The 16,215-nt window shown below is 36.5% G+C and overlaps 1 protein-coding gene and 2 pseudogenes across 2 annotated transcripts in view; 1 reads left to right on the top strand and 2 right to left on the bottom strand.

Moving 5' to 3' along the window:
• Nucleotides 1–16,215, bottom strand: part of LOC102896817 (S-adenosyl-L-methionine-dependent tRNA 4-demethylwyosine synthase) — a 193,414-nt gene that overhangs the window by 100,643 nt on the left and 76,556 nt on the right. For both annotated transcript variants that reach the window (XM_015594634.2, XM_015594635.2), the window contains exon 11: nucleotides 9,149–9,258. In XM_015594634.2, coding sequence (XP_015450120.1) covers nucleotides 9,149–9,258 — 110 coding nt within the window. The remainder of the gene's footprint in view (nucleotides 1–9,148; nucleotides 9,259–16,215) is intronic.
• LOC112485345 lies at nucleotides 3,486–3,604 on the top strand (annotated as a pseudogene).
• LOC112485304 lies at nucleotides 8,831–8,949 on the bottom strand (annotated as a pseudogene).

The raw sequence follows: 16,215 nt of genomic DNA, 5'->3' as shown, positions 1-16,215 counted from the left end.
GGGGTGGGAAAGCACGCAAAAAAAAAAAAAAAAGAAAGTTTTTTTGCATTAAGAGTGGACCTCTAAAAAGAGGCTAAAGTGGAAATATCCCAAATATAACAGACTGAGAAGGAAATGGCTTCAAACATTTGAAAATTGCCTGTAATTTCCAATTTATAGAAATCTTGTTCTAAACATTTCTGTTTAAACCTGAAATTCACATTCCCAGATACAATATTATTAAAATGGAGATAAAGTTACCATTCAAACCCCAAACATCACATTAATCTGTTTTATATCTATAGTACTAATAAATCTACTTCAATATCACCTAATTAAATTTAAATATTTTTCCTATAGGAAAATGCATCCCAAGTTCCAACCAAGGAAACCAGGAACACTTTTCTTTTTGGTTTTTGTATTTTATTTTACCTTTTAAGCCACAAGGGGACACAGAGTAATAGTATCAGGGCTCTAATAGGGAAACTCTAATACAGGTGTGGAAGAAGAAAAAGGGGAACTAATTTCCTGCAGGGCACTTGTGAGTGAGCAACTCAACATTACATGAGATAAGCCACTCCTCCAGACCAATCTCTATTGAAGAGTCCAGATTTTGAGAAGATAGAGAATAGTCTCCACCAAGAGTTAAAATAATCTAGAGCTACATTTCTGCATCTTTAGAATTTAAAAACAGGATCTACATCAGAGATGCACCCACAGGGGTACTGGGTTCAGAAAAAGTAGAGTGACTTGCATTAGCCTCATCATCCTTAGTCTGACTATCCAGAAATAAGGGTGACCTGTTTTATTTATACCCTATCCTCCATGGATGAATGAAAATAGAACATAGAGATTTAACCAACTAAAGGAGAAATTTGAGTTCATGCAAAAAGAAAATTTCAGACTTTAACAGCTGAAAAAAAGTGAGTGAGGAGAGGTCAAGACAGTGGAGTAGGTAAACACTATGCTCGCCCCCTCACACAACTAAACTACAGAACAGCCATAATTGGGAGTCAACTGAAGTCTAGCTGAACAGATCTACAACTGGAGACACACAGAAAAGGCCACCTCGAGACTGGTAGGAGAGATGGAGACATGGAATGGGCTGGTCCCAAAAGATTGGATAAAGCAGAGAATCAAATTAGCAGTTTAGGAGACAAGGTAGGAGAAAATATCCAATCAGAACAGCAAAAAAGAATACAAAAACGTGAAGATAATTTAAGGGGACTCTGGGACAACATCAAGCGTACCAACATTTGCATCATAGGGGTCCAGAAGGAGAAGAGAGAGAGCAAGGAATTGAAAACCTATTTCAAGAAATAATGATGGAAAACTTCCCTAATCTGGCAAAGAAATAATCATACAAGCCCAGGAAGCACAGATAGTCCCAAGCAAGATGAACTCAAAGAGGCCCACACCAAGACACATCAAAATTAAAATGCCAAAGGTTAAATACAAAGAGAATCTTAAAAGCAGCAAGAGAAAAGCAATTATTATCTGCAAGGGAGCTCCCATAAGACTGTAAGCTGATTTCTCAACAGAAACTTTGCTGGCCAGAAGGGATTGGCATAAAATATTCAAGTGATGAAAAGCAATGACCTACAACCAAGAATACTCTACCCAGCAAACCTATCATTTTGGAATCAAAAGAGAGATAAAGAGCTTCCCAAGCTAAAAGCTAAAGGAGAAAAAACTAAAGGAGTCCATCACCACCAAGCCAGTATTACAAGAAATGTTAGAGGGACTTCTTTAAAAAGAGGAGGAAAGAAAAGGTCAAAAATATGACTAAAATGGCAATAACTACATATCTAGCAACAAGTATTTTAAACATAAATGGACTAAATAAATCCTCCAGTCAAAAAATAAGGAGTCTAAATGGATAAGAAGACCCTCACATATGCTGCCTCCAAGAGACACACACAGACTGAAAATAATGGAAAAAGACACACACAGACTGAAAATAATGGAAAAAGATGTTTCATGAAAATAGAAACAAACGAACAAAAAAGCTGGGGTAGCAATACTTATACCGGACAAAATAGACTTTAAAACAAGGACTATAACAAGAGACAAAGAAGGATCCAGTTATCCCAAATATAACTGGGTATTTATCCAAAGAAACCCAAAACACTACTTCGAAGGGACATGAGAATCCATATGTTAACAGCAGCATTATTTACAATAGTTGAGATATGGAGGCAACCTGGGTGTCCATCAATGGATGGATGGCTAAAAAAAAAGGGGGGTGGTACATATATACGATGGAATATTACTCTGCCATAATAAAAAAAAGGAAATATTGTCATCTGCAACAACATGAATGGACCTAAAGGGTATTGTGCTGAGTGGAGTAAGGCAGACAGAGAAAGACAAATACCATAAGATTTCACTTACATGTGGAATCTAAAGAACAAAATGAGCAAACAAAACAGAAACAAACTTATAGATATAGAGAACATTTTGATAGTTGCCAGATGAGAGGGGGTTGGGAGATGAGTGAAAAAGGTGAAGCGATTAAGAAGTACAAATTGGTAGTTACGAAATAGTTATAGGGATGTAAAGTATAGCATAAGCAATATAGTCAATAATATTGTAATAACTATGTACATACGGTGCCAGATGTGTATTAGATTTATCAGAGTGATCACTTTGTTAACTTATATAAATGTCTAATCACTGTTGTATACCTAAAACTAATATAATATCATATGCCAACTGTAATTAAAAAATAAAAATTTTAAAAAATTGAAAATGAATCTACTCAGGAGAAAAAGACTGAGTGAAGTTATAAAATCTCACTTCCTAGTGAATGTCTACAATAAAATAAGCAACAATTTAAACAATGTAGATTACCTTCTGCCGAGAACGAAGATAAAAACATAATCAATATTCTAAAGTACTAAAATTCTATAATTTTTCTAGTTCTGATAGCTTTAAAAAGAAAACAATTAACATTTTGATCTTTTAGGTATTGTAGGCCACCACCAGTTTTCCAGAAGAGCTCTGGATTCTTACAAATTATGTATTTCATCCTTTAATAATTAGTTTTTTTTCTAAACTATAGTTTCACAGCAAGATTTACTGAGATTATTATAGCAATAAAACATACTTTCAATAAAGTAATACCTTCTTTAAGCTCAGAATGAAGTAAAACATTAATAGTCACTGCATTCCAAAAACTGGAAATTAAGGGAGCTCTACTCTTTATGAAAATATGTAATGAATGAGAGCTCCTTTATGCTCGTGTGGTGGCCTGTCTACACCCACCATACTTCATATATACACCTGTTTTCTACTACTATTTGAAAGAAAAATTACTTTGGTACCCAGAAGAGTGTCGGTGTACAAATATCAAGAAGTTCCAATTTGAAAACCTTTCTAGAAAGCTTACTGTTGATTAAATAAATAGATGCTTTGCTGACATGGTAATATTTTGCTGACATGCTAATCTTATGATTTCTCCTAAGGTATTCTAATATAATGTTAATTAAGGTATTAAAAAAAAAGTCTACGGCCATGCCACCCTGAACAAACCTGACCCCATCTGATCTTGGAAGCTAAACAGGTTCGGGCCTGGTTAGTACTTGGATGAGAGACCACCTAGGAAGACCAGGTGCTATAGGTGTAAAAAAGAAAAAATAAGGGATTGTAAACTGACAAGGTCTTTGCAATCTGTGAGGTCAACCAAGGGTTGCCTTGCCTAAAAAACAAACAAAAAACATAAAAAAAGAATCCTTTGTGGGAATTAAGAGGGTAAAGTAGATACAGTTCTCCCTTGATATTTGTGAGGGATTGGTTACAGGACTCCTGGTGGATATCAAAATTTGCAGATGCTCAGGTCCCTTATAATAAATGGCATAGTATTTGCATATAACTTACAACATCCTCCCATATGCTTTACATCATCTCTAGATTACTTAAAATACCTAATATGATGTAAATGCTATGTAAATAATTGTTATGCTGTCTTGTTTAGGGAATAATGGCAAGAAAAGAAGTCTTTTACATGTTCAGTACAACCACTGTAGGCCTAACTATATAGAGTACACATCAGAAACAACATGAACTTTATTTTTCCAAATATTTTTGATCCATGGTTCATTGAATCCAAGGATGCAAAACAAAAAGATATGGAGGGCCAACTGTACTCTATATAACAACTATTTTTAAGGATAAAACTGATGGCAGTTTTTAAATTTCTGGGGATCATTCTCTCTACCTTAGGCATTTTAACCCTTATCCAGGATTCACTTGTCCCTAGATATACTCTCTTTCTCCCTGCAATCCTGTATCTATCATCCCCCTAACAGGGGTCCCCAACCCCCAGACCAGTACCAGTCATTGGCCTGTTAGGAACCGGGCTGTACACCAGGAGGTGAGCAGTGGGGTGGATGAGCGAAGCTTCATCTGTATATGTAGCCGCTTCCCAGCACTAGCATCACCGCCTCAGTTCGACCTCAGATCATCACGCATTAGATTCTCATAGAAGCACAAGTCCCTGGTGCCAAAAAGATTGAAGACCACTGCCCCACAAGTCAATATATTTTTTAAAACTCTTGCTTCTTACACCATGGAAACTTGAAGACAAACCATTTGAGGTAACTACTATTTAAAGGAAGCACAAGGTTACTGAGATCACGGTCATTGCTACCAATTCAATGCCAACAGGAGTCCCCAGTCTGGAGTGTGTTGAAGGGGAAGATTTTACTCAGTGAAAACAGCTCAATTATGAAACAGTGTAGTGTGATACAGCTCAATTATGAAAATGTTCAGCTGTGGAACAGCTCTGCTGTGAAACAGCTCAGGCGTGAAACAGCAGTTGAAGTGGCTCTGGTGTTACAGTTTTGGCTGGGGAAACAGTCTTCAATAGGAACAAAGTGTGCTCCATTGAGGCAGAGGGGAAGTTGGCTTATATAGAGAAGAGTGCTTGTCCCTGGTCCTTGACTGGTCCATTTCTATGCAAATGACTTCAAATCTGCACGGTTCGATTGGTCCAAATAGCACTGTCCTGATTGGTCAGAATGGAGCCACTCTGGTTGGTCAGTAAATATGCAAATGAGGATATAGTTGCACAACCCCAATTAGCTGGGGCAGGTCTTCAGCCCGTTAGTTGATTTACAAGCCCAGGAGCTCCTTTATAAAGGTCAACTCAGAGGGCAGGAACACAGTGCAGGAGGCAAGCAGTTCAGTCCAGCTCTTCCAGGGAGTGCAGAGAGCATAAGAGGCCTTTGTTTAGCAACGACAACTAGACTCTGTTCATAAATTTCAGCCCAATTAGACACCAGGAGTCCTTCTTAACAGGCACATTCATTCTCAGGGTCGACATAACAAAGAACATGTGCACACTGAGCTCACCTAACACATGTTATTAACGTGAATAAAGTCTGCCTCATGATTTATTCATTACTTATTTCCATTTACAGTGCATCTGCAAAAATGTTCCTGTCAGAAGAATTACTATCAAAACTCAGATTTTCATTCTGTGTCAAGGACATCTCAGAATGGAAAAACGAATGTCTACTCCTAGGGGCTGTGCTTCCTCCCCACACAAATTGCCTGGGTCACAATTCGTTCAGGAAGATTCTCAGATGTCTAGGAAACACACATCCCTAGTCATTATCCCATTACTTAAGGTTCAATGAGCTCTTCAAGCACTAAACCAAGACAAACTTAAGACTATAAAGATAAAATTACTGGTATTTGCCTGCTTCTTATATTACTATCTATGAAGGTTAATTTTAAGTATCAACTTGGCTGGACCACGGTGCCCAGATATTTGGTTAAAATTTATTCTGGATGTTTCTGTAAAGGTGTCTTTTGGATGAGACTAACATTTAAATCAGTGTACTTTGAGTAAAGCAGATTGCTCTCCAGAATGTGGATGAACAAATCACATCCAATCAGATGAAAACTTTAATAGAAAAAAGCTGACCGCCCCCAACCTTAAAGGAATTCTGTCAGCAAACTGCCTTTACACTCAAACTGCAACAGTACATTTTTTTTTCTGGACTCACCAAGCCTGCACAATCACGTGAGTCAATTCCTTAAATCATTCTCTCTCTCTAGCAATCTCTCTTCACACACACACACACACTCACACAACCTCCTGCTGACTATTTCTCTGGAGAACTCTAATACACTATGCAAAAGAAAACAGGACTTTGCCTTGGAATTTATTTAAAGGCATAAGGTTTATTTGAAGATCAAAAAATCAATAATATTAAGTCAACAATAAGTCTAAGAAAAGGTAGTCAAATTTTAGACGTGGAGACTTACTAGTTTCACCAAAGTTTCATTTAATTTTCCAAAAAATCAGTAAGGTACATTGCTTTATTCAAATAAAAGAAAGTAATTTGGTTTTTTTTCTTTTTTTTTTAAAGTGCTTGACACTAAAAGTCAAGATGAAATATTAAAATATTAGCATCTGTAGATGTCCAAAAATATGTCACACAGACACAAAAATATGTACAGGTCAACTTTCCCTAGAAAATTCATAAAGAATAAAGATATAATTATGGACTATTTATACATTACTATTAAGCTTGAATAATTATTTGTATTACTTTTCTCAATTTCTCTTAAGAAAAAAAATAGTGATGGGGTACTGTGGAATAATAAGTATATTTGGTCTTTGTTCTGGGTTCCTAGCACAAAGCTCCTAAAAACCCTTAAGATTTTGAGTGATAGAAATGTCTTTTGTAATTCATAAGGAGACCCTTTTGACCAAGGTGAGTTTATGCTAATGAGGTAGGACTCCTAAATAGCCTCTGGATGAGGCTGGTCACCAGAAAGACCAAATGATTAGAAGGTTGGAATTTTTTAACCACACCTATAGAGCTCTGGGAAGGGGAAGAGGGGACTACAGATGAACCCCTATAAAAACTCCTGAACAGCAAGATTTGATGAGTTTCCAGGTTGGTAAATGTATCCACATGCCAGGAGTGTGGTGCACCCCAATTCCATGGGGACACAAACTCCTGGGCTAAGAACCCTCCCAGACCTCACTCTATGTACCTCTTCATCTAGCTGTTCATCTATATCCCCTATAATATCCTTTATAATAAACTGATAAATATAAGTACAGCAGGTCCTTGGATAATGTAGTTTTACTGAATGTCATTTTGTTAAAATGTTGATTAGAAAAAGAAAAAAAAAATCAGCTCCCAGCAGGGGCTACTGTCTGTGTGCCTTTTGCACGTTCTTCCACATCTGTATGAGTTTTCTCCATGTACTCTGGTTTCCTCCCATATCCCAAAGATGTATGTGTTAGGTGAATTGGCATGTCTTAATTGTCCCAATCTGACTGTGTGGGTGTGTGTGACACCCACCATCTTGTCCAGGATGGGTTTCCGCCTTGTGCCTTGAGCTGCTGGAAGAGGCTCCACCACCCCCCGCCCCAAGACAATGAACTGAATTAAGGAGGTTAGAAAATAGTTATCTCACTGGTTTTTATTCATCTTTCCTAATGCATGTATAGCTCACATTTATTTCAATGTTTAATAAGTGTTTTGGGTTTTTATGTAGAATTTTGGTGATGTTTTTGTGACCAGAAATGGGATATAAGAACTTAACTATTGCTTATGTCAATTAGTCCATGATAAAATTGGTTTCATTATACATTATTTCACTTAAAGTCACAGTTTCCAAGAACATATTACTAATGTTAAATGAGGACTTACTGTAAATGTTTCTCTGAGTTCTCCCATGACCTTCTCTAACAAATTAATCAAATCTGAGGAAGAAGGTGTAGGAAACTCCCATCTATAGCCAGTCAGAAGCACAGGTAATAACCTGGTGCTATTGGCATCTTAAGTGAGGGCAGTTTTGTAGGACCGAACCCTTAACCTTTATAATGCTCTCTCCAGTAGTGGCAGAATTTAAATCTGTAGGACACCCAGTCAGTATCTGCTGAGAAGTGGAGAATTGCTTGGTAGTGTTGAAAAAAAACACGTATCAGAAGCACTATGATCTTAAGAAGCTGTGAGTGACCTGACAGAAAAAATTCCTTTGCATAAAAGAATCCTCTGATCTTCAAAACACTGATTACTGGGGTTTATAAAGACCCATGTGTTCATACCACAAGAGTGCCTATATCAAAACAACCTTGGTTGGAATTCACTTTTTATTGTTACATATAAAAAGAAAGGAGAATATAGGAGATAACGATTTAGAAGTGGTAGGTGGAGACAAAAACAAAGAGATTTAACAGAGAACATAAGAAATTTCAGTTCATCATCTGCAACTTTCTTTATAAAGTCATTGCTTTATTAGTTTATGTACAGTAGTGGGTCTCAAAGTGTGATCCCCAGTTCAACAACATCAACACTACCTGAAATATACATTCTTGGTCCCCACTTCAGACTTAGTGAATTTGATGCACTATGAAGCTTGAAAACCAGTAACTTCTAGTAAAGTCAAAAATGTTCAAGTATGAGACACAACTAAATCAGGAAATTCTAGAAATTGACAGAATTTGGATACATCACTATGGACCATGTGGAGGAAATTTTTGTTACTATTATCCTTCTTTTTTTTAAGACATTTATTTAAAAAAAATACTTTCCCAATATTATTTAAGTGACATTACTTAAGAAATCTCCCATGAGCTAAAATTTCAACCCATTCATAAGGTTGCTTTATGCTGACCAAGACAGAACAAAGCAGAAGTTTTTAGGAAAGATAATGACACATTCCCAGGCAAAACTTACAGGCTGAGGCACCATATTATAAATTGCTAAACTTTGTTTGGTTGGTTTTTTTAAGGTGGGGCAACCCTTGACTGACCTCACAGATTGCAAGGACCTTACAATCAGCTTACAATCTCTTATTTTTTTTTATTTTTTATTTTTTATGCCTACAGCACCTGGTCTTCCTAGGTGGTCTCCCATACAAGTACTAACCAGGCCCGACCCTGCTTAGCTTCCGAGATCAGACGAGATCGGGCTTGTTCAGGGTAACGTGGCTGTAGACTAAACTGCTAAACTTTGAATTCAATTTTTTCATTCTTCCATCATATGGGATATAAAAGTCATCAGTAGAAACTAAAAAGGCCAAATGTATATCATATTTCTACAAAGTTTTCATTTCCCTTTATGAAAATTTGCCAAAGGGGTAATTTCTCTGCCAATATAATTCAGGCTAATAGCATTCTTGTGTAAAGAATAAATACCTTTAAACTGCTTGATCATGTTCTGATGGTTTTCAATGGCTTCCTTTAAGATCATTTCAGGCTGGTCCATCTTCCATCGCCATTCAGTGCCCACCGGATTGGTGTGGTGCCTAGGAAAAAGGCAAAAGTTCTTTCCTTAAAACACTAAACACTGTTGCAAACACAGGAATAAAGTATTTGTACTCACATACTGACGTATAAATTGATATAATCTAAGATATATATTCAAAAATACACACAACACTTTGTATATGAGAGTATTCATTACACGGCCAGCTATCATAGCAAGTAAAAATTATATTAGCAAAAAATAAACCCATCTTAGTCATGATCTTTCATTGTTGTTTTTCAATTTGGACATTTGGTTCATTTCCAATTTTTTAGTATTATTATCTTTTCATGTGTTGATTGTTCATTTGTATATCTTCTTTGGAGAACTGTCTATTTAGATCCTTTATCCACTTTTGTAATCTAGTTATTTGTTCACGACAAATAAAACTCTTAATGTGAAACTTAAAAGTATAAGGTTTTCACTTAAATAAACAGAAACAGGAGACTTACAATGATAAATTTGAGATAGCTATACACATAACATTCAACAACTCCTTCTGAGAATTAGCAGAAAATATCTGTCTCTAAGAGTCTAATACCCATATTATCAAAATGAAGTAAGAAATTCATTTTGGAAAAATCACATCTGTACGTCATATTATAATTTAAAAACATGTTCATATACACAAACTCACTCAAGCAATTAAGCCTCACAGTAACCCTGTAAAAAATGTATTACTGTTTTGTTTTATAGTTAGGAAACTGAGACTTAGAGGCTATTTTAAGAACCTGGTAAAATTAAAAAAAATAACAACATTTATATAAGCATTTAAATCAATTTTTACTAGGTCTTTTCTGATATCCTAATCCATAATTGAAACAGATGGTAAATTCTAATTTTAAAAGTTAATATATTAGTACTTTTTTTTTTTATCAGAAACCATGGTAAATAAAATATCCCCATTTACTTTTTCTAAAATCTCATTAACGAATTTGTTAAGAATACTGTTTGCTTTTTAAACAACTGGGTAAATTTACTGCTGGAGAAATTGAAGGAGTGCATTATTGGCTATAAACAGGTAATACAGATAAAGAGGTATTACTCACTAACTCCTGCTATTTCCTTTGAATCTTGACCATCAAAAAAAAAAAAACTACTTATTGTCAACAATCTTAGGAAGAAATTAGAAGAGATTAAGAGATTGTAAAGTATGAAACAATAAGAACTAGGACACAAAGCACTTGATTATTTCTCCTACAAGCTAAGTATTACGTGATCAAAATATTTCGGTCCACATACTCATATGTCTTTTGTTTGCAAGTGCTCACCCTATAATATTTTAAGTTTTGTAAGCACATACCCTATTACTCAAAAGGAGATTTGATGTATCATTTTATTTCAATACTGCCATGTTCCAGCAATGCCCTTTACTTTTTAGTAATGGTACTTTTTTAAGTACCTTTGGTCCACTGTACACAGGATTTCTCAATCTCAGCACAACTGACATTTTGGACTAGAAAATTCTTTGTTGTGTGTCCTATGCATTAGAGAATGTTTAAGCACATCCCTGGCCTTTACCCACTAGATATCTAGAAAAGGGAATAAATGTAAAGAACTTAACGTGGGATAATGGTATTACATCTATATTCTCTTTTAAAAGGCCTTATTTTTTTATTATTATCTATCAATTGAAGGATGTACAGAATATAAAACAACATGATAGCTGAAATTTGCTTCAAATTAGTGAGGACTAGAGTAGGTAAACAGAACATGATTGGCAATATGTTAATAAATATACATAAAAGTTAATTATACTAGTCATCCTACTTATGTCCAAAAAACTTCATAATAAAAGTTTTTCTTAAAAAAATGAACCTAACACAGATCTCAGTAGATAAACAAACAACCTGCTGGTGGCTGCATCAAATGATTACAGTTCAGGGAAATAACAGACACCTGAATGCCTGGGAAAAGAAGCTGGGAGACAGATTCTTTGGTGAGTCAGAGCACTAAAAAACACTCATATGTACTGGGGAATTTAGAAAGCCTTAAACATGCTCAGGACAGGACATATGCAAAGATAAGACCCCAAACTTTCACCTACAATTGATTTTTCGGCTTGGCGCAGGCAGGAAGTGAATGCCAAAGCAGAGTTGTAAATAGCCTGGCTAAGCTTTGAAGGAATATCCAACACAGAGTGCAAAGACAGGGAGAATGGTTTTTCTTTGGGTTCATGCACTCAAGGAAATGTCAATCAACACATTAGGTGACAACTTAGACAGCTTTCACAGACAATATACAACGTAGAAGAGTATCTGTACAAAAACAGTTTAGAAAATTCACTAAGCACACAACTAAAATCCAGAGCAATCAACAAAAACAAACACTGAAGAATGGGTAAAAATCTAATTTCTAGAGTTAACACATAATATTCAAAATGCGAAATTTTCAATAACTTCAAACTTACTAGAAACAGATTTTAAGTCAACTGTCTTAAACATGCTCTAAGAGTTAGAGGAAACGATCAATAAAGAGCTGAAGGAAACCAGAAGAACAATATCTCAACAAATATAGAATACCAATTATGAGATACAAATGATAAAAGGAAATCAGAAAAAGTGCTAGAACTAAAAAGTATAACTGAAATGAAAATTCAGTGGAGGGTTTCAACATCAGATTTGGGCAGGCTTTGAGAAAAAAGAGTCAGTAAACTTGAAGATATCAAGTCTGAGGAGTAAAAAAGTAAAAATAGTAGCAGAGACCTGTGGGATACCACGAAGAATACCAACATATGCATAATGGGAGTCCCAGAAAGAGAAGAAAAAGTGAAAGAGGCAAAAAGAATATCTGATGAAACAATAATTGAAAACTTACCAAATTTGATAAGACATGAATTTAGATTATCTAAGAATTTCAATAAACTCCAAGTAGGAGAAATTCAAAGAGAGCCACACCAGGATACATTATAATCAAACTGCCGGAAAACAAAAACAAAGTAAAAGTCTTGAAAGAAGAGAAGACACTCATCATACCCAAGGAATCCTCAATGAAATTAATAGGCAATTTCTCAGCAAAAACCGTGGCGGTCAGGAGGCAGTAGGTGACATATTTAAAACGCTAAAAGGAAAAGTATGTCAACCAAAAATTCCATATCTGGAAAAACTATTCTTCAAAATTGAAGGCATTAGGAGATTCCCAGATAAACAAAAGATAAGGGAGTTCATCACTAGTGGACCTATAAGAAGTGTGAAAGGCAGTCCTTAGGCAGAAATAAAATGACACTAGATAGACACGAACAATAGAAAGAAATAAAAAACAACATAAAGAGAATTACATAGGTAAATACAAAAGTCAGTAATATTGCATTTTTGGATACTAACTCCTCTTTATTTTTCCTATATGATTTAAAGGAATAAAACAGCAATCATAAATCTATGTTAGTGGGCACATAACGTATAAAGTTGAAATTTGTGACAACAACATAAAGGGGAATGAAGGAAGCTTTGTATGTACAAAGATTTTGAATACTATTGAAGCAAAAGTGGTATTAGTTCAAAATAAAATCAGTCTTCATCATCTGCTGATTCAGTATGTGCTAAATTATCAACTTGCTAAAATTTACTAGTAACCCCCAAAATCAATTCTTGAAGCATACTTGTGATCATCCATGGCCATGCACAAAGAAGCAAAAATTTTGAGTCACCTGATACACATATTGCCAGATGAAGTCAAACAAGGCAATATTCTTTCTACCTTTTATTTAAGCTGTCATACCACAAACAAGTATTCTTTTGGCAGTCAATTTAATGTCCTGTTTTTTTTTCCTGCTTTTTGTTGGTGATTTTGCTGTTTAAAGTAGCTCACAAGCACAGTGCTGAAGTGCTGTACAGTGTTTCTAAGTGCAAGAAAGCTGTGATATGCCTTTATAAGGAAAATATATTACATAAGCTTCATTCAGGCATAAGTTATAGTGCTCTTGGCCATAAATTCAATGTTGATGAATCAACAACACATATTAAAAAAAGGTGTCTTTAAACAGAAACACACATCAAACAAGGTTATGTATTGATAAGATGATGAAAATGTTGTGATAAGAGAATTATCTCCCCTAAAAGTAATAGTTCAGTATTTGCTATATAGCATTCATGAGGCTTTATAGAACATAACTACCACAAATAAAGAGAACTGAGTGTAGATGGTTATAAGTTTAATAGCTTAGCTGTAATTCCCAGAGTAATAACCACCAAAAAATAAAAAGTGTAAAGAAAAGGAAACAGAATGAAGTCAATGATACACAGTAAAAAAATCAAACAAAAAAAGGCAGTAATAAAGAAAGTGAGCAACAAAAATGATGTAAAACATAGAAAATAGTAAAATTAAATGCATTAAATTCTCTACTGAAAAGCCAAAGATTGACAGAATGGATAAAAAAAAATATCCAACAATATGCTGTCTACAAGAGATTGACTTTAGATCCAAAGATACAAATAAATTGAAAGAGAAAAGGTAGAAAAAAGAAATTTGGTACAAATAGTAACCTAAAGAGATAACATAAGAGACCAACCAAGATGGCGTAGAAGGTAGATGCTGTGCATGCCTCCTCTCTCAACCACACCAAAATTATAACGAAACTACAGAGCAGCCATCACTAGGAGCCTGAGGTCTGGCCAAACAGAAGTCATACGACTGGAGACATATATAAGAGGTTATCTCAAGGCTAGGAGGAAGGGCAGGGACACAAAATAGTGCAGTCTCACAATTGCATGTGGCAGTCCAGAATTGGGAGGGTTATACTGGCTGTAGAGCGCCCTTCCCTCACCGAAGAGCAAGGGATCCTGGCCCAAGATTGGGCTCCCCAGGGCCTGCACATGGACTTATTCCCTAACAAACTAACTTGCTCTGATCGCTAGTGCTGGGGCAACTGCTGGAGGAGTGCTAGGGACATACGGGAAGTCACTGAGTTGTCAGGCTTCAAAGTGAGGGCTCAAGAGGCAGCTTCCTCCTGGACAAAAGTGCTGGCAGTATCCACTATTCCTTGGTTGAGCCCTCCCTGCTCCCAGTGTGCAGATGCAGGCAGCCACCATATCTAAGTCTCCATCAACCTGGCTAACACAGGTCACCCCACCCAGGTAATTCCCTGAAACTGCCTCTCCCAACTTGCGGGCCCACCCAAACTGCCTCCAGTAGTTTATTCCATACAATTGGCTTGTCTTGGCTCATGTTGCTGACTTTCCTAAAATCTCTCAAAGGTTCACAAAACCCAGACAAGCAGCATCTGGCCTCAGTGTGCCCTATACCTCATGCTGAGCAGCACCAAGCCTGGCAGTAGCAGCAGCAGGCCTCTGTTACTGGCTTGGCCTCTCGAGGCACCTATAAGTCCAGCATGGGTGGCAGCCATCTGTGGATTGCTTGGTGACTCTTACCAGATGGCCCTGCAAGTGCACAGGATGCAGCTAAACTTGGCCTGCAGTGGGCCCTTCCCAGGAGGCACTTGGGCTGGCACACCCAGTGCCCTGCTTCTCCAAGCCACAGAGCTGGAGCACCACCCAGGCTGCATCTGAAGAGGACATACCCAAAGAGCAGACCAGAGTCCTGCTAATGTAAATCCTGCTCCTAAGGGTCGGCATTCACGGGCCAATCCTCACAACCAATCAGCCCGAGGATCAATCCCTCTCATCCAACTGCAAATAGTAACCAAGGTTCAACTACATCATGAGGGCACATGCAACCCACACAGGAGACATATCTTGAGCACCTCGCTAAGGTGACGAAGGAAGACTGTGCACTTGGCCCCAAGGGTACCTACTACATAAAACCATTATACTAACACCAGGAGATTTAGGAGCCCTACCTAATACATAAAACAAACACAGGGAGGCAGGAAAAGTTAGAAGACAAAGAAACATATCCCACATGAAAGAACAGAATAACGCTCCAGAGAAAGAACTAAACAAAGTGGAGACAAGCAGTCTACCAGATGCAGAGTTCAAAACTCTGGTTATAAGGATGCTTAAAGAACTGAGAAGAAGAGTAGATGGACTCAGGGAGAACTTTAACAAAGAGAAAACATAAAAATGAAGATGGAAAATATAAAAGGGAACCAGTCAGAAATGAAGAGTATAATATCTGAGATAAAGAGTACATTAGAGGGAATCAACAGATTAGATGAAGCAGAGGATCGAATCTACGATTTAAAGGATGAGGTAGTGGAGGACACCCAAACAGAACAGCAACAAGAAAAAAGAATCCAAAATAATAAAGATAATTTAAGAAGCCTATTGGACAACATCGAACATAACAACATTCATATCATAGGAATACCAAAAGGAGAAGAGAAAGAGCAAGAAACCTATTTGAAGAAATAATGAAAACCTATTTGAAGAAATAATGTTGGAAAATTTCCCTAACCTGGTGAAGGAAATAGACATAAAACCCCAGGAAGCTCAGAGAGTCCCAGAAAAGATGAACTGAAAGAGCCCACACCAAGACACATCATATTTAAAATGCCAAAGGTTATATACAAAGAGAGAAACTTTAAAAGCAGCAAAAAAAGAGCAATTAGTTAGTTACCTACAAGGGAACTCCCATAAGACTGTCAGCTGATTTCTCAACAGAAACTCTGCAGGCTAGAAGGGCTTGGCAAAAAATATTCAAAGTGATGAAAACCCAGGACTTATAACCAAGATTGCTCTACCCAGCAAAACTATTATTTAGAATCTCAGGACAGATAAAGAGCTTCCCAGACAAGAAAAAGCTAAAGAAATTCATCAACACCAAGCTAGTATTACAGAAAATGTTGGAAGGACTTCTTTAAGAAAAAGAAAAAAGTGTCAAAAACATGAATAAAGAATGGCAGTAATGACATATCAACAAGTACTTCAAATGCAAAAGAATTAAATGCTCCAATCAAAAAACAGGGTGGCTGTAAAAGGGGAGAGAAAACAAAACCTTTACATAGGCAGCCTACAAGAGACTCACTTCAGATTAAAAGACACACACAAATGGAAAGTAAAGG

The sequence above is a fragment of the Pteropus alecto genome, unplaced genomic scaffold (genome assembly GCF_000325575.1).
Source record: "Pteropus alecto unplaced genomic scaffold, ASM32557v1 scaffold68, whole genome shotgun sequence".
Lineage (NCBI taxonomy): Eukaryota > Metazoa > Chordata > Mammalia > Chiroptera > Pteropodidae > Pteropus > Pteropus alecto.
This window is presented reverse-complemented; position numbering and strand designations above follow the sequence as displayed.